Source organism: Nothobranchius furzeri, chromosome 9 (assembly GCF_043380555.1).
Source record: "Nothobranchius furzeri strain GRZ-AD chromosome 9, NfurGRZ-RIMD1, whole genome shotgun sequence".
In the NCBI taxonomy this organism is placed as follows: Eukaryota; Metazoa; Chordata; class Actinopteri; order Cyprinodontiformes; family Nothobranchiidae; genus Nothobranchius; species Nothobranchius furzeri.
The window spans coordinates 43,632,413-43,651,343 of NC_091749.1; the positions used below are offsets into that span (position 1 = coordinate 43,632,413).

Sequence of the window (18,931 nt, forward strand, 5' to 3'; positions counted from 1 at the left end):
AGCCAGCCAAAGTCCTCGGGCCTGAGCTGTCATTTTTTTCAGCTGCTGGCACAGCTGTCTCTGCAGAACCTACTGCTGCACTTCAAAGAAAACATTTCAGCTCAGACTGAAGACGTTGGTTGAAATGAGAAAGATTGGGAGTGAATCGTTGTCACAAAGAGGGGACGAGTTAAAGCAACTTGGCTCTGAGGCATTAATAGCAGGCACTTTCAATGAAAGCCAGTTTTGTGTTTGGGGTGTGTCACTTTTAAAACTCTCAGAAGGAGTATTGGCGCTCATTCATTCTTCTGTGTGTGTGTGTGTGTGTGCGCGTGTGTGCGTGCGCTTGTGTGTGTGCGTGCGCGTGTGTGTGTGTGCGTGTGTGGTAGAGTCATCACCTCGTGTTTGCCATGATTAGAGATGGTCTCTTTAATTCCACTTCACCACATGTTGGGATTCATTTGCATTCTTTGTCAGGAGTTAATGGAGTTTTGCACGGCTCGCTCTGAAAGTCTTTGAAGACACCAGACCTGATGTGATGTGTGCACACAGCCGCCAGCGCTATCGTTTCTGATTGATTTGTTGTCTTTTTGGTCGACTCTCTTGTTTTTGTTTCTCCTCGTTTTGTCACATTTCTCGTTTTTGAATGAATTTGTGGATGAAATAATGTGTGTGTGCGTGTGTGTTTTAACAACTTCATTACACATCAATGCATCTATCAAGGACTCGAGATGCTTTCTGTTACTTTTTTATCTTTTAAAATTAGAAAAGTAATTTTTTTTGTTCTACTGTGCTGCTGCTTATGTGTTTTATTTATTCTAGAATAATCCAGCACCCTTTCAAATGTTTAAAAGGTTGGGATTGATATTAAGGCAGCGGTTATTTGTTGTCTCTTTAGCAGCTATGCCAGACTGTCTTCCTCATTATCAAAACAGTCATTTAACCTTCTTGAGTTGATTATATTTGCAGTTTTATCTAAATTAAACCTCAGGATAAATCTTTTCATACATTTAAAAAATCCTCTGTTGTTTTTTTAAGCGTCTGAGTTGTCTTGAGTTTGGAACGTACATTTTTGACATCTAAAAATTGATTTTATGACTTGTGTTTTCATGCTGAGCTCTCTGTGATATTTTCAAGTAATGAGAAAAGCTTCAGAACGTCTGAGGCTCAGACACAATGAGCTGATGTTTTACACGACTACATTCATCATTTAGTGACACAGAGATGTAAATACGTCCCCAGACCCAGTGCACGACTTTGTACCTCTTACAGTGAAAAATCAACCAAAGAGATGTCTTGTTGTCCCATATTTTAATTATTACATGAAACTCTGCATGCATTTCCTTATATTCATTATACAAAGGCTCAAACATGGTGAAACCTTCAGGATAACGTGGTCAAGAAACCTGGTAGAAAGAGACAAGTCCTCAAATATGTTTTAAATAAGCTGGCCTCCCACGATCCATTTTAAACCCCTGAAGCAGCACACAGGTTTGTTTTAGTAATTATTTCTGAACAAATTACTTTTCCATACTTTAATGTGTCTGAATCAGGCAAAACTGGATATAGGGGCATTTTAAGAGTCTCTTGGTATTTACAGGCTGTGAAAACCTGTATTTAATTGAGTGAATCAATAAGTGCTCAAATGCGCTGTCAAAAGAGCCGGAGAAGTGAACAGTCCATTTAGTTGAGCCCAGGTTTTTAAAGCTTGTATCATTTATTCTGTGTGATGAATTTGAAAATTTAAGTTTTTGGAAATTAAAATGGTTGTTGCAGCCAAATCCTCTGGAGGTAGAGGCGTTGTGCAGGTTTACTAAAGTGTGTTATGGTTAAAAGTAAAATAAAGTTTGGGTTGTTGCAGTCCTTTTGGAGTTTAAATGTGTACGTTCTTTATTTTATCATTTTTGTTGCGTTTTTTGGTAATTTTGTTAGATATTTTCCATCTTTGGTTTTTTTTTTTTTTTCCTCCAGACTGGCGCTTAGCCTGGCACCTACGTGTAACAAACTGAAGCTCTCGCCAAACTCCTTCTGAAAAAACCTGAAGGGCAAAGAATAAAGAAATGTGCTAAAAAATTTGCATTAGTGGAACTCTTACCCCCATTCCCCACAAATGAGAGCAAGGCCATTAACATTTGTGTGTTTTCATTATGTAAATGGTGTTAGTGCATTCTCACAAATTGCCAACAGGAAAGCAATAATTTTCTCCTAGTGATCATAATGTGTCCAAGTGCATCGTCTTGATTATGACACACTAATTACATATTGCCTCATCTCTTTTTCTCCGTCTTGCCCTGCAGATTCAGAAAAACCAAGGATCTTTAATGGTAAGTTTTATTGCTGTGGAATAGGAGGTAAGAAGCTAGAGGTCTCCTACTCTGTATATAATCTGTCACTCTTGGTTGCCTCTCCCATTTACAAAAAAAAACCTACCCTCAGATTGGATTTTTCCAGCAAATTATTAGATTATGCCTAAATCGCTGGTATTGCATTAGGTGCCATTATGGAGTAATAAAATCCTCCAGAAGCTGAAGGCTGCTTTGCCTGAGCTTGCTGCATATGATTAATCTAGGTACTTTATTTTGATTCCCTCCGTTGAAGAAATTCCATATAAACTAACGTTTTCTCCCTCCGTCTCCTTCTGCGTCTCCTCCTCAGCCTCTTCAGTTACTGCAATGCATCGTTGATGAGGTGAGTCGTCGTCTTATGTGCTTTTGCATCTAAAGTCAGTCCTAATGGCCCGGAAAGCTTATATTTTGTTTCCTAATGAAGCAAACCACTCAGGCGGCTTTGCTCCCCATCCACTCAACCCTTCACCCTGTGTAAATGCCTCAGGCAGGAGACGCGTGCACGCTACAGGAGAGGGTGGACTTGTCAACAGCGACAAGCAAAACCACAAATCTGAAGTTTGTGTACAACAGGACAGAAACTAGGCTTAATGAGAATCACCAAATTGAAGAAGAAACAATTATTTCATAAAAAAATGTTAATTATATATGTTCACTCTAGAAGGTCACACACTTTAAAGTAGATTTTTTATTGCTAATTATCTATCAGCCAACACATACAATTAGTCTTCTCTGTTCAATTTTGAAGTGGATTTTGTTCATTTTAACGGCCTTCTGTTCTACTTTAAATCATATTCTTTACAAAAACTAGCAGCTCAAGCAGAGTGGTGTCTAGCTTTTTATGATCTCGGATAACAATACAGATGTTTAATTCCTTAAGTGTGAAGTACAATGTAACACCTATGCTATTAAGTACAGGGTGATAAACTGCTGGACCAGATCTAGGTTGGAGGGGTGAGTGACAAAACGTGAGCCAGAGACTGTGACCTTTAAATGGAAAAGCCGGCAGATTTAATCACAACAAATAAATAACAAACAAAGACGAACAATAAACAGATAAATGCTACTTCAGTTACTTGAGATATGCTTTAGAATCACCCCTTTTTAGTTTTTGCTTTTACCCTTTGGGTTAAAGATCTAATAAAGGTTTATTTCTAAATTCCTAATCTAATTTCAAGTTCTACGTTATGACCGGTCATCTAGTTTTGAGTGTCTCGATTTTAAACTTACTTTGGGTTTGCCCTAATTTATATTGGATTGGAATTAGGTTCATGCAACTCATCCCTTTCAGTTCATACAATTCATTCCGTTCGATTTCCCCAATAAAACGGTGTCACCTTAAAATCACACTTTAAGTACCCTTTAAAAGTACAAAGGAATATAAGTTCATATGGACAATTACACAACAATATAAATACAAAACATCTGAGGACTTGCCGCCAAGCTTAGCAAAGTCCCAATTGTGCATAAGCAATATGAACGACTTGACGTGAGTTCCTCACGTCAACCAATCCTACCCCAACCTTGGAACTGTATGGAGTAAAGTTGGTGAAAGCAGGAATTCCAATGTGACTCTTTGAAGCTCCGCTGATCCTGAAGGTGGTCCTGTTGGGTTATACTGGCTCGCCTCGATCCTCAGCTCAGACCCAGGTCAAATCCAGACATGAGGACTTGGTGGTTCCTGGGGTGGATAAAAACCTGGCCGTTTTTTTTCTGTCGTGTACCGGTAGTTTACCGTCTGGTACAGGGGTTAATTGCCTTGCTGTTACCGTGGTGACAAACGCAAAAACTCCTGCCAAAGCTAACAAACTCCAGAGTGTACTCCTCCAAACTGGCCAGGTTACAAGTTGCTTTGTATCGTTTAACGTTCAATAAAAGCTGTTTCACTGAACTCGACGACCTCTCAGCTACCTCCACTCCTGCCGTCTGTCTGTCAAAGCCTCGGCAGACACGGCCTCGGCTCTTGGGGGGGCTTTCTCAGAGACGTTGAATATTCTTTACTGATAAGAGGTCACAACATCTGTTTTTTAATAAGATTGTAATTAATTATCACTTAAGTATCAAAGTATGTTATTTATTAGTTGATGCATTTGTTTTTTATAATAAGATCTATTTTATAACGGGGTTACAACAAAGTTTGTTAATATACAACACCGCTCCACTTCCGCAGTTTTCATCAATTGTTGGGGTGCACCTTAAACTAGGTATATATCAGGCCAATATTTCCCATTTTCATTACATTGGCATCAGCCGATATTTGTCCTCAGTAAAGCCGATTTAAAGTCGGGTACATCCTCGTGCAGTTGGAGAACTTTATTTAAATGTATTTTTATGTTCACTAATAACATCTGCATAATAAATGAACTTCATTTAGGTGTCTGACTTTAACACTGAGCAGTACACAAAGTTTAGATTTAACAGTTAGAAAAAAATTAGAGTTTAAAAACTGATTCAGCTTCAGAAATTTAGTGCATTAGCCGATGCTGTTAGTGAAACCGGTTGTACATGTTGGCCATCGGCTGACCATGTCTCATCGGCAATAGAAACAACGGTATTGGTTGACTTGTACTTTTGAACTCACACTGTCTACACTCTCATCAAAACCAGTAATCGTGCTTTCCTTCCCGATTTTTCACCCTGAGCTTTTTGCTGATGTTCACTAATAGCTAAAATGCCTCCACATCAGCCACCCAGTGCCCCCATCACCAGCCATATTGCACATTAAACATACAGTGTCACTTGTCCTTAGCTGCCTATAGATTGGCCGTAATTAATAATTAAATGCTTTTGGTTGTAATGGATTGACCTGGGCTGAACTGTTCATTAGTCAGCTAGACGTAGCGATCACTCAAACTATTTTTCCTGTGCCCTTTGCTGTCTCCCCTTGAGGCGGGGAAACACTCTGTTGTAGTCCCTGGCGAGGCAGCAGAGCCTTACTGTCCCCACTAATTCCATGGTGCTTTCAAGGAATAGACAAGTGGATAAGCTCTGTCCGGGAAAGATGAAGTCACTGTGAGAGAACGGAAAGGTTAAGGAATTACCCATCAGCCGGAGGTGCAGTGGTAATTAGAGGCTGTAGTACTCCAGATTAGTGCATCTGGATTAAACGTTTAGTTCATATTAAACTTATAGAGTTTGTTGTCATTTTTTAGTAGAAATGTATCCAAAAGAAAGGTTGTTGTTTTATTTTTTCTTTCCTGTGTTTGAGAAGTTTTAACAGTTTGTCACACTTCTTTACTCTATAAATTGATTTAATTGTTAGGTTTAGGATTAGGGCCAGGATTAGGGTCCCATCACATTCCTGTGTTGGGATTATTCACAATGTCGTAGCTAGCTGTCTGCAGTTTTGTAAGTTCTCCTAACAAAACCGAAACAGTACTTTGCTTTTATTCATCAATTCTTAAAAAGGATGGTGTCTTGCAAACTAAGTGTATAAGCAAGAATGAGAGGGTTTTTTACCCACTGTTGTTTTTGAGCCTTTGTGACTAAATCAGAAACATTTTGAGCTCTTATGCTATGAAGATGTTTGGCACCACTTATATTTTGTATTGATATGAGCTTCCTACCTTCTGTCTAGGTTGCCGTTTGGTTTCAGTGCATGCATGGGAAGCCCGCTCACACTGTTGAGCCACAGTCCTAAATTAGAAGTTCTCTGCAGTTGTTTCTCACCATCTGTCCGCCGTCTTCTCTCATTAATGTGCCTCTCTCCTCTATTTGTTGAATAGCAAGTGGGCTCACTAATAAAGAACTCCCACTTTATTTTCAAGCCTGTAATTACTGATCTAATTTTGCCTAATAATTGCTTCATGGCAATGACATGTATATTTACTCGTACCCTTGTACCCTTGTAGCGTGTGTGCTGTCTTACAGTGGAGCAAATTGACAACCAGAGGAATAATTTAAACAGACTAGTCACTTTCATCAGCCTGCTTGTCTTTTGTGCCATCGCCTGCTGCCACATCAAAGCTGCAGCGGTGTTGCACTCAGCTGGGGACATGAATGCATGTATAATGCGTGTTTGTATCTGCAGAGAGGCCCATCAAGGTGCATGCAGATTTGTGAGGAAAGTGTTCACAAGGACTTCTTATAGAATTTAAACTGTAGATGGGACTGAGCATCTTTTAGGTCTAATTGTGATGTGTTTGTATGCACGAAATGCAGCGGTTGCAGTTTATTTGGTTTTTGTCCCTCTGAATCAAGTGTAGTCTGAGGTTTGTATTGCTCAGTGCTCAAGGGCATTTGTTTTGGATGCAGGTTTGCGTATGTGCTATGATATATTGTTCGTCCAAGCGTCCACATGAATGTGAAGTGCAGTGAGATTAGAAGGAACCCATTCCTTTGTTAATTTAAATGGGTTCATGCATCATGTTTTGCTGGAGCCTGCCGATCGGAGCATTAAGGAATGGCGAACACTGCCCAGAGGTGTTTTTAGTGGTGCAGCAGGGCTTCAGTTGTGAAGAGGTTTAATTCTTGGCATTTGAATAAATGCCTGGTTGTCGACCCAGGTTTTATGATTGGTGTGCATGTCTTCATTCACATATTTTTCTGCTTATATCTTGACTTAAAGCATCCCGGTTAATGAAATTATTGAGTTTTTTCCCCTTTGTTCTTGTAGGTGATGTTTCATTAAGCACACACACTATTGCATTGTGATGCAACATTTAGAAATTTTCTTTCAACAAAGATCAAAAGTCAGTTTGTGATAAATGGATTTAGTTTCTGCTTTTTTTTTGTTTTTGTTAGATTTTATTTATATTATTACACAGATTGAGATCTCAGTCTAAACATTTAGAGGTTTTGTTTGTCCACGGGCAAATCTGGAAACAAAGCAGAGAGAGAAAAGAGGAGTGGGTGAAGTAATGAGGTGCAGCAATGATTAGAGGGTCAATCTGGCACAGATGTTTTACACGATGTGGTTCAGAGATTCTCTGCTGACGATAAAGAACTTAACATACAGACTCAATTCAAAAGGTTTCCGTTAGGCTCCTTTTCTGGGTTTTATTTACCTGTTTTGTATGTTTCAAAATGGCCAGTTTTGCAGTGAGCTGTCAGGTTTTGCTCCTGTAAAATGTTTTATGTGTTTATTTGTCTTTTTTAAGTGGGACTAATGCTGGATTTGTGGAATCAATCTGAGGTTTTGGTGGTGTTAAATGAGATTTAAACAATGACCATGGGTAAATCTGCCTATTTTTGTTCATTGAACTATTTTAAAACATCTGTTTATTTTTATTTTATATGTATCATAGAAATGCATTATTTCTTTATTTCCCCTTGCAGGAGAAAGAATACATTTGTGCACGTTTCCTCCCCACATAAAAAAAATCTCGTGCAGCTTTCTTCAATAGAGGAGAAAAATAAAAGAAACAATATTTACGAAAAGAATGTGATATGTGACTTGCTGCCTTTCAGACCTGCAGCCTTGATGTCTGAATGACTTGAATCTCCTTTTGGTGGAGTGGTGATATGTTGAGCCTTGTGACCATTTTACTGCAGCATTATACTGTAGGTGAAGCAGGACTAAACAGCCTTAATGCTTTGTTGTTTACACCCTGAGTTTTACCTGTCGTCCTTTCACACTAGACCAAGTCCTCCACTGTTCACATGGCAGGTGCCAGAAACAAAGACGAGTCAAGGAAAATCTAAGAAAACCTTATTTTATGGTTGCACAAAACTATTAAAATAATCTTTTGTACAAATGAATCACATAGTTTAGAGGTGCTTTATGGCCGCAGTGATCTTGAGACCAGAAGAGTGCGTAGCCATGTAAATCCAGGTTATTTAATGAGGTTTGATTTTAGTTAACATCTTTTGTGTCAATAATAATATGATAGGATCATAAATGTTGCACAATTTTTTATTTCAATTCAATTGAAGTTTATTTATACAGCGCCAAATAGCGACGAGTCGTCTCAAGGCACTTCACAGTAAACATTCCAATACAGGTCAGTTCATTAAGCCAGTCTGTAAAAAGTGTCCTATATAAGGAACCCAGCAGATTGCATCGAGTCACTGACTAGTGTCAGTGACTTTACAGCAATCCTCATACTAAGCAAGCATTTAGCGACAGTGAAGAGGAAAACTCCCTTTTAACAGGAAGAAACCTCCAGAGGATCCTGGCTCAGTATAAGCAGCCTTCCTCCACGACTCACTGGGGATCGAGAAGACAGAGCAGACACACACACACGCACACACACACACAACATATATACCAAGTAATGTGTCTATGGCCACATTGTGATTTCTTAGTAAATATTCTATTTGGTGAGAGATAAACTTTATTGTATTTATCCTAGTGAATATATAATTAAACGGGTAAACTAGTAGTAGCCCATTCAATGTCAAACAAAGTAAAATGTTATTAGGGAGAATGTTTAAGTAGTTAGAAGCAGTGTGCAAACCGATGGCCCCCTCCATAAGGCCACCACAGCTCAGCAAAACACCATTGTAGCTTCTTCTGGGGGGTAAACACTTCGAGAAAAAATTAAATTAACAAATGAAATAGCAGGAAATAATGCAGCTAAAGAGCAGAAGAAAGTAGTAAGGTGTGGAAAGTGGTCAGTGAGTCCTCCAGCAGTCTAAGCCTGTAGCAGCATAACTACAGAGATAACTCTGGATAACCTAGTTTTTTAGATGGAGGCATGTGGGAGGCAGGGCAAGGGAGAGCCGTCTTTACTAACTGTATTCTCGTAAATGAATGATTGCCAGGAACTGGAAAATCAAATCTGAAACCCTCTCACTTTGGCCTGAACATTATAGATGTTCAACGTAATTTTTTCTACATGTTTTTCCTAGCAATCATTAATTTATGCCTGATTCAGATGAAAATCTGCGGAAAGATCATAAACAGAATTCAGGTTTAAGGTTAAAAAACTGTATCCTGTTATTAAACTGTTTAAAATTTCAATGTAGTTCATGGTCAGTTTTCCATTTTGCCTGGTTTGTCTCTTTTCACAGGATCCTCCGGTGCTTCCTGTTGGACAGTTCAGCGAGAAGTTTGTTCACTTCATCACTCAGTGGTGAGTGAACTCCTCTTACTGGTTTAAATGGGTTGTTTTCAGAAAGACCAGTAAGTTTTGATTGTGATGCTAATCTTTGTTTGGGTAATCTTTATGTGTTTGGCCTCAACAAAACCTTTCTGGCTGTACTGAGTGATTACAAGGACCATAAACTGTATTTGTCATATAAGAGCTTAATTATCCTGAATGAGTAAAACATATAATGCTGCACAATGGGAATATAGTGCATGTGCTAGTGCATGCTAATGCATTGTGGCTGAATCTGCTTTTAGCTATGATATGCAGAGTTTCTGCTTTTTTCCCTCTAATGCATGAGAACAAATACAGTGTTTGCTCTGGGTTTGCCTCTTATTCATTAGACACTTGTAGCCTTTACAGTAAAGCAAACATTTACATGCAATCCCAAACCACATGCATGTAATGTAGGTGTGTGTGTGTGTGTTTGTGTGCGCGTCTGTGCATGTGTGTTCAGCACTCAGCAGCCGGCCATGCCAGCTGTTGTTTGTCCCCCGTGGCTGCTGTATTTACTCAAACAGGACACCTATCTCCCAGGACTGAGTGAGCACAAGCGCTCTGTCCTGCTTTGGTGCAGGGCTGGTACTTTACTGTCTGACTATTCTTAGAAGTTCACTGCCCTTTCATTGTGGTGCATAAACCTGTTTCACGACTAGCTGCACACAGTCCCCAGCGTGGGTCACTCTGACGGACCACATGTACACACAACATGGAGGACACACACATGAATTCTCTAATTATCTGTAACAAATTAACTGTGTTGTATGAGTATTCAGTCTTTTTCCCCCAGATCCTGTGGCATGAAGGATTTTATGTCAAAACTCCTTCAGTGTAATTTATAAATGAAAAGTATGCATGAAGGAACAAAACCACCTTTTGCGCTCTTAGAAACCCGATGAATAATAGCTGGATACAATCTGCTTGTATTATTTTTTGTTGCAGCATGAGGAAGAGCCCCAAGGAGAGACCTGCACCTAATAACCTCCTGGTGAGTTAAGCTAAGCCTCCCATTAAACAGCTTTCTAAGGATCACAAAATATGTCTATATATATTTATTTTTTTAAATCAATGTGTACAGATGGTGTTCACATTCATGCATTCCAATAAGACTTTCAATTAAACATAATTTTATTATCTCTAGCTTTTGGAATATGCAGTTGTATTTGCCACACTGATTGAGGTGTTTGGGGTCAAGGACCGTCCAAGTCGGTATTGCTGCGTGGAAACAACAGTAATGAACTTTTTGCTACCAATAAAAGATGTGATAGAGGTCACCTGGAAACCTTGAGGTAGGACTAAGACCCTCTTTAGGAGTAATTCGTTCAATTCACCGCTTTGGAGGCAAGCTTAATGAGCCACGCCTAGTCATACAAGACTCGAATCATTTGGGTTTGCAAAATCAAGTTTCATAACCTTGTACGATTGACCAGTTGGAAAATGGAAATGATTAAAAATATATCTAAGTTATGATAGTGTCTGTGGGCCAGGTATCGAGCATGCATTAGGAAAAATAAGGTAAGCTTAACATTTCAGTGTCTTTCACTTCAGCTTTTATAGCGAAGATGATGATTGGTTACATATATATTAATATGACCAATAAGATGTGACGATTCCATATGAATGTGAAATATCAACCTGATTGATCTTTGACTGTTTAATCAGAAGATTCTAGTTACTTTCACTTGTTCAGGGACCATAAACACACTTCGTATTAATTCAGACAGAGTCAGGTATATAGTTTATAAAAATAAATGTATTTATTTTTCCTAAGCTAATGATTATACATGACAGGTATGAGTAATGATGTGTAATGTAATGGTGTGAAGTGATTTAATGTGATGGGTGGAATGTTGTAATGGAAAGTAGATGTTTTAGCAAACCTTCTAAGTATCTGAGAGTATTTGTATAGGCTGGGTAGTAAAACTAATTTGGCTTTTTGTTTGGTGAGCTAGAGATTTGTTTATAAAAATCATCTGACGCAATCTGTTGAGCCTACGATACTCTTTTGTGGAGATCCCAGTTCAGGGGGTCACGAGGTCGGGATAGACACCAGGAACCTGTAGATTAGATCTGATACGACCCGTCTAGTCCTGAGATATCTCCAGGTCACAACAGGAAGCTGGAATGCTTGCTTGCGTCCGAGTCTGGTTGTTTGGCTCTTAGAAGAGCCGTTTGTCTGATATCATCCGCAGCGTGGCAGATAGGCTTTGACTTGAGGTCAAAGGAGAAGAGGGTTTCAAAAAAGCTTCTTCCCCGATATGGCCGAATCGGGAGTCAGCTAGAAACTGAATTAATTGGGAAGTAATTCCTGTTTTATGAAACCGCAATATTGATAAATTTGGCAAATCAGGATTTGACACGTTTGAGGGTTTTATCAAAACATTTCTCAGAAGCCACGCCTTCTTCAGATACAAAGGTGGTTAACACTTTGTGAATAAGAATGTTTTAAAACGCTTATGTGAAGTGAATTTTAACATTAATAAGTATCGTATTATAATGTGTATGAGTGTAGATATTGATTAATTTGTTAGATCAAACACATACTGATCTGGTGTAGATAAGATCTGAACTGGATCATTGGAAGAATATTCCTTTTAAAGCATCAGTGATTAAAGCACAGATTATTCAAACATTTGATTTAAACAACATGTTCATTCAACACATGACTATTGTAACTTATAAGTTTTAAAGTCATGTAGGAAATCCCAGGTGTTTGACTTCATTCAGAGTGAGAAAGCAACCATCAGGCTCCTGCCTCAGGCCTTGAGGAAAGATGTTTCGTCTTATTGTATAGAAACAAGAACTGAACAGAACTGTCTGGATTTGGAGGCCAGACAGATGGTGAGTTTATGTCTGCAAATGAAAGGTTATGTTGTGGTCAATTAGAGGGTGAAAAATTGACCACTTGGAACATCTTGAAGTAGTCTGAAAAGTTAATTTATCATAAAAAGCCTATGAAAGGATTTGCTTCTCTGGCATTTTTCTCCTTTTATTTCTTTTATAAATGAAATCATGGTCAAAATTATTTGGCATATTGGGAAGAAATGTTCCTTACTGTAAAAGTGAAAACATTTTCAAACCTATGTTGATTACCCATCTGAACAATTGTATAGATGCTGATGTACCAGGTGGCTCAGGGATCAGACCTGAACAGCTCTTTTTTTTTTATTCCAGCCACATAATTCCTTATTAATCTCTGATCTGGGCTTTGACTTTGCCTCTCCACTTCAATATCCTTGTCTTACATTTTTTTGTGCGTTTGTTGAAAATAAACTTGTTCCCAAGTCATAGTTCTTCTAAAGCCGGATTCCAGTTATCCACGAGGGTTTGGTGATGTATTAACCTCTACCATTATAAGCCTTCTAGGGCCTTCTGCACAGAACCATGATGCTGCCACTGCCAGGCTTCACAATGAGGATAGTGTGCTTGTGGTTAAGTTCAGTGTTTGTCAAATATCTCTTGTAGATTAATACCACTAAGGTTATGTTTAGCCTCATCAGACCAAATCATGTTCTTTTAGGGGACTTTGGAATCTCCTACTTTCATTTGAGGAGATTCCAAGCGAGATCATTTTCATCAGTGGCTCTCTTTGCCCCTCTTTACTGTGACTGCCTATTTTTCTTCAAGTTAGATTTATAGGAGAAATACTGACTGCAGAAACACAGTGAGAGAAGTGAAAGAGAAGTGTTTTATACCACTGTCTACTTGGCACATGAAACGGCAGCCTGAAAAGACAAAAGAGCAGGTAGTCAGCTTTAATGTATAATTCAGAAGCTAAATACCTTATTATGTAACACTGGTAACATTTGTTACATAAAATTATGTAAAATGTTTAAAGCTTAGGCAGCTGCCCCGCGACCCGACCCCGGATAAGCAGCCAAAGATGGATGGATGGCATCATACCAACAGGATGTTGAGTACAGATAAATCAACAATTAAAATGACAAATGCAACTCAAGAGCTAAAGGTTGTGCTGAGATAGTTTTTTATAAATCAGAAATGACTTCATCAGGCTCTCTCTGCCCTGTCTGACAGCTCTGCTAGCTCTAAGCCACAAGCCGCCATCCCAGTGTGGGCTTGACAATTTTCTCACTTCTAGCATTAGCACACACGACCAGACGTTTACACAAACGGGCTTTTAAGAGTTGCTACACAGTCAGGATACTGTTAGGACCACTCACAGCAACATTTGTGTCCACGGAGACACGAGGGGTGAAGGTTAAAGTTGTGAGGACAGAGTGCTGGAGGGTGTAAATGTAGAGCTGCTAACAGATTTTATGTTCACAGTCTTACACTGTGGGGGGGGGGTTGAACTCAGATTTCAGCTGAAGCTTTTATGAACCGTTATAAACATTCTTCTTTAGTCACACGTGTGACATCTTTTAGATAGCTCTTTTTCTATTGCTATCTATTTGTTAAAGATTTAATGCACCAAACCATACAGGTCAACTCACTGCACTCGGACATATGTATTTAATCTCTGCTGACTATGTTTTCATTAAGAAAAACTGTTGGGTATTAATTTTCCAAGTACCCTTCAGCTATTGTGAGGAGCCATTTTGCCTTCCAGGCTTTCTAAATTTAGTTTTGACCATTTTGTGACTCAGTGGTCGTACTTCCTGTACCTTCTAAAATCCAGGTATGAACTGAGCTATATGCTTGTTCATTAAATTGCCTTACATATTCCTCTATGTTGAGCAGTAGCGATATATTGTCCTGTAGATAGATGGAATAGTGCAGCGGTTCCCAAACTTATTTAGCCGTGCACCCCCTTCTATGTCCCGACCATGTCGACGTACCCCCCAGCCCCCACATCAGGGCATGGCTATATATATATATATATATATATATATATATATATACACAACAGCTCAATATTGGGGCAGCAGTAGCTCAGGTGGTAGAGCGGGTTGCCTCATGATCGGAGGGTCATGGGTTCGATTCCAGCTCCCGCCAGGGGTATCCTGCTGTTGTGTCCTTGGGCAAGACACTTCACCCAACTTGCCTGTGTTAGTGGTGGTCAGAGGGGCCGACGGCGCCAAATGGCAGCCTCGCCTCTGTCAGACCTCCCCAGGGCGGCTGTGGCTACAAGTAGCTTACCATCACTAGCAGTGTGTGAATGAGAGAGTGTGTGAAAGCTTCTTTGGGTGTCTAGAAAAGCGCCATATAAGTTTAATTATATATATATATATCTCAGACGTCAAGCTTAACAGTCACTCGACAGACGGGGTTAAAAAATATGATCAACCTTTTTCCCCATCACTTTCATTTTTTAAATATTAATTAATAAACATTCAATACCATTACAATTTCCTTTGATTTAATTTTAAATAAATATGTAGAGTGCCCAGGTAGCACATAAACAATGCAATTTAACGGTTTTCTTAAAGTAGGAACGTTTAACCTGTGGCCAGAGCGCTCTCCTTCCTTCTGCTCTGCGTAAACCTGAACTGGTCACCTACTTGTGCGTAATCAAATGTCTATAGGGGAAAATCTATAGCCATGAGGTTCACTTTCGCCTCAGACTGACTTATTGCTGTTTTATGGTGTGGCTGAGTCTGCGATCCGCTGCCGCGCGGACTGGAATAACAAATGCTGCAGTAACAGGAGTTGTGGTCAGGTTCATGAGGAGTCACTGGCTGGAGCGGACTCGAATTTCATACGTCATCCCAAAATAGAAGCTAATATCTTAATTTGACCTTGAATGAAAAATGTTGTTATAAAACCTCTCAAAAGTTTTTTATCACGGAGGAGGCAGCGCTCATTTCTGCCTTCAGTCCGACGGCGCGGCGCAGTGCAACGCCGGAGTTTGTGCAGCGTGCGCTTATTGAGTGTGTGTGTGTGTGTGTGTGTGTGTGTGTGTGTGTGTGTGTGTGTGTGTGTGTGTGTGTGTGTGTGTGTGCGTGTGTGTGTGCGTGTGTGCGTGTGTGTGTGCGTGTGCGTGTGCAGCACAGCTCCATGAGGAAGCCTAGAAATCCTTTGTGAACACCAGTCTTTTTTTTTCTCTGTTTTGCTGCCAGTTGTTTGAGTAACTAATTGTTGAAAGGTGTAGTTACATCCTTCAACCAGTAATGGTAAATTGTTTAGAGAGTTGGTGTAGTTATTGACCCTTTGCACCTACATGAACTGATCACATGGGGCTGCCATGGTGGACATCAACGGTAAGTTAAGGAGGATTGAACAGAGGGCAAAAGTGATGACTGAGATGGGTTTTTATTTTTTTGTTTTTGTTTTGCCAGTTCAGCCCGGCCTGTACTTGAGCCCAGTTCACTTATCAGAAGAAGTAACTCAGCTAAGTGCAGCTCATAGAATGTGGTGTCTACAAAGTTAGAGGTTCCTCATTCTATTTTAAACCATTGAGAGCAGTGGTAGGCACAGTATATGATAAAATACTGCGAGGGCACAAATGCAAGTTATTTTCATCAGCCTCAATTTATGCCCGGAAATTAAATGTTTTGCTTCAGTGAAACTCCGCCCAACAAAATGTACCTACAACAGTGTCTTGGGCGAGTCAGTATCTGAATTGGCTATGGTAATCCAGTGGTTAAGGTCCAGTCGCCTAAGTCACATATCCTAAGCTGGCCAGAAAAGACCGGTTTCAGACCGGAGACTAGCTTCTGAGAGAGGAGCAGAGCCTGATGACGAGATTCGTTTCCATTGACGCTTTACAGGATTTTCTAAGTAAAGCTCAAAATTTGCAGCTAAAACTAGAAAATGCATGAATGCACAGCCAAAGCAGGTCAGGTTTTTTTTTTTCATGAGGAAATAATATCACATGATAAAAAGCTCCAAAAGGGGGATTTTGCATGATATGGCCCCTTAGCTTATAAGTTGACCCTTACCTTCTCCCTGCTGCAGTGATGAATGATAAATGACCAATTCAGTTCAATTCAAGTTTATTTATATAGTGCCAAATCACGACGAGTCGTCTCAAGGCACTTCTCATGGTAACCAGAACTTGTATAACGCCGTTCTGAGTCAGAGGACTCCAAAGCCCTTTACACTACAGTGAATCATTCATCCTTTTGCACACATACACACATTCACATTCACTAATAGTGATGAGCTACAATGTAGCCACAGCTGCCTTGGGGAGATGTGAGGCTGCCGAACACAGGTGCCATCAGTCCCTCCAACCACCACCACCAGCAGGCAAGGTGGGTTGCCCAATGACACAGCAGCAGAATTATCTGTCTGGAGCTGGGATCAAACCTGCAACCTTTCAATTACTGAAAAACCTGCTCAACCTCCTGAGCTACTGCTGTTGTTCACTGATTTGATCAAGTTGCAGACTTTGCCAGAATTTACCCAGCACCGTTTGTAACATTATGTAATCAACAGCTTTCACTTTACACTGGAGCTGATTGAAAAGCCTACAAAAGTCTGAATTCCTACCAGTTTTTGGGCTGGGTCACCAGGACTAGCTCCTACTGTCACACCAGGGGGTCAAGATGTCTCACAATGACGAAGCTCATCATGCTAAATAATTAACGTCATTTTCACACATATAGTCCTACAATGGAACAATATGATTAGTATCAAGCAATTCACTATAGTGGACAAATGCACATCCACCTTAGTGAAACCTAAGATTTTCAGTACTAATTAGATAATATAAATATAAATACTATGGTTGAGCCTGATACTCATATCAGGACGTTGCTTCAGGAATCTCTAGGTTTTCCTCAGCTCGTCTCTTTTTCGGTTTGTCTTATATAATAATTATATAATAATAAGACAGAGCTCAAAACAGCATGCATCACGTCAGTCACTGCCTCTGCTCCGATCGTTTATTTTTTGTTTTTGTTTTGTGTTTTTTACCCCCTTCTTCACTCTGTCTTCATTAAACTAAATGAAGATCTGAAATACAGCACAGGACTTTATAGTCAGTAAAACAACCTCTATCTCCCTCACACACACACACACACACACACACCTTAATCAACATTGTTTAAGTTTGTGTGGGGGAAAAAATGCCAGCAACGTTTTTAAAAAAATCTGCTTGATCATAAAATCAAAATTAAAAAAAGTTGTGTCTTGTTCTAGTAGTTCATATTTCCTACTGCATGAGTTCATTTGTATTCATTCATGCACTTAAATATTCATATTCTGAGTTTATTGAAAAACTTGTTCTGTAATAGTTATTTTACTATTGTGATCAAAAACATTCAGTCTCATTTCTGAGGCTGCTCTGTAAATAGTTTTCAAATAAACAAAACATATAGCAACTTCTGATCAATCCATATCAGACTTAAATTAATGTACTGAGTTAAGCCCAACCCACTTCCAGTCAAACCACACCCATTTCCGGTTTAGACACTACCCCGCCCGAGTACAGATACAGATCATTCAGATGGTTAAACAGATTGTGGCGTACTCGCTTATCCCTAATAAATACCCCACATTTGTCATTTCAGATCTGTGAAAGTCCGTTCCTGTCTTGTTAATGAACGTTATTCTTACACTATAAAAGTGTTTGCTGTAAATCTGCGAATACTTTGAGCTTTTTGATTGACAGCTGCTGTCCATCCCCATCTTGTCTCCATCAAAAGTTTACAATAAAGATACAAGTTGGGTTTACGCCCTTGTCTTTTGGTGCAGCCAACAGCTCAATAAGCTGTTACTGTTTTACTGTGATCTGACAAAACAAAAGTGATGTAAGGCGACAAACTAGATTGTTTAACTGTATTTACATGAGTTTAATGCATACAAATATAATTCTTTTGAACTCCATCATGGCGAAAGAGGCGTTCTCATTCAAACGGGTCAATATACTTCATTCAGACCTTGCCTTGTATATTTGTCAGAAATAGTTTTGAAGACTACTCTGGCACTCTGAACTTTGGTGATTTTATATCAACATGTAGAATCATTTCTTCTACCACCAGGCTCTGAAACTTTGTAGGTCTGAATCAGACAGAATTTTCCTTTGCAACCCCATTATTGTTCGGCCCTATTTTTCCTCCGTTCCAGTTTTCAGAAGCTTCAGGCTGGGTAGTTGTAGCTTTGTTGCTGACATTTCCATCTCTCTTCTAGTCATAGTTTCTTTTTCCTCCATGTTTTCACTGTGACAAACTTATTTTATACCAATCCATGAACAGTTTTACAAAATTTTTCATTTTGATTCCCCCTCTCCCTCTGCCAGCTTGTCTTCCCTTTACTCATCTTTTTTTCCTCCTGTAGGCCTTTCATTTCTTTTTCTGCATGATGAACTGAGATATAAGGTCATGGATACCTGCCTTTGTGTCACCAGCCTGCTGATTGTCTTTCTCTCTCCTCTTTTTCATCACCCCTGTCCACCCCTCCTCTCATTTTACATCTCCATTCCCCCAGCCTCCTGAGTACATTAAAACTCTTTTCCTATTCTATCTGTATGTTAATGCACCTAGTCACCGCTTTCCCTTTCTCCTCTGTGTTGTACAGAAAGAGACACCATTTGCTCCCACTTTTTATCTACGAAGAGTAATGTGGAAAACCACACAATAGTGGAGACACAGAGCAAATAATGTTGTTTTATAACCATATTCACTCACCTAGCTGCTATAGCTTCTCATCAGGTTTCAGCTGGTGTGTAGC

The 18,931-nt window shown here is 39.5% G+C and overlaps 1 protein-coding gene across 2 annotated transcripts in view; it reads left to right on the forward strand.

The window, feature by feature from the left end:
• Positions 1–18,931, forward strand: part of map2k5 (mitogen-activated protein kinase kinase 5) — an 83,470-nt gene that overhangs the window by 50,917 nt on the left and 13,622 nt on the right. For both annotated transcript variants that reach the window (XM_054732311.2, XM_054732312.2), the window contains 4 exons: positions 2,277–2,303; positions 2,635–2,667; positions 9,279–9,340; positions 10,298–10,343. In XM_054732311.2, the coding sequence (XP_054588286.1) occupies positions 2,277–2,303; positions 2,635–2,667; positions 9,279–9,340; positions 10,298–10,343 (168 nt within the window). The remainder of the gene's footprint in view (positions 1–2,276; positions 2,304–2,634; positions 2,668–9,278; positions 9,341–10,297; positions 10,344–18,931) is intronic.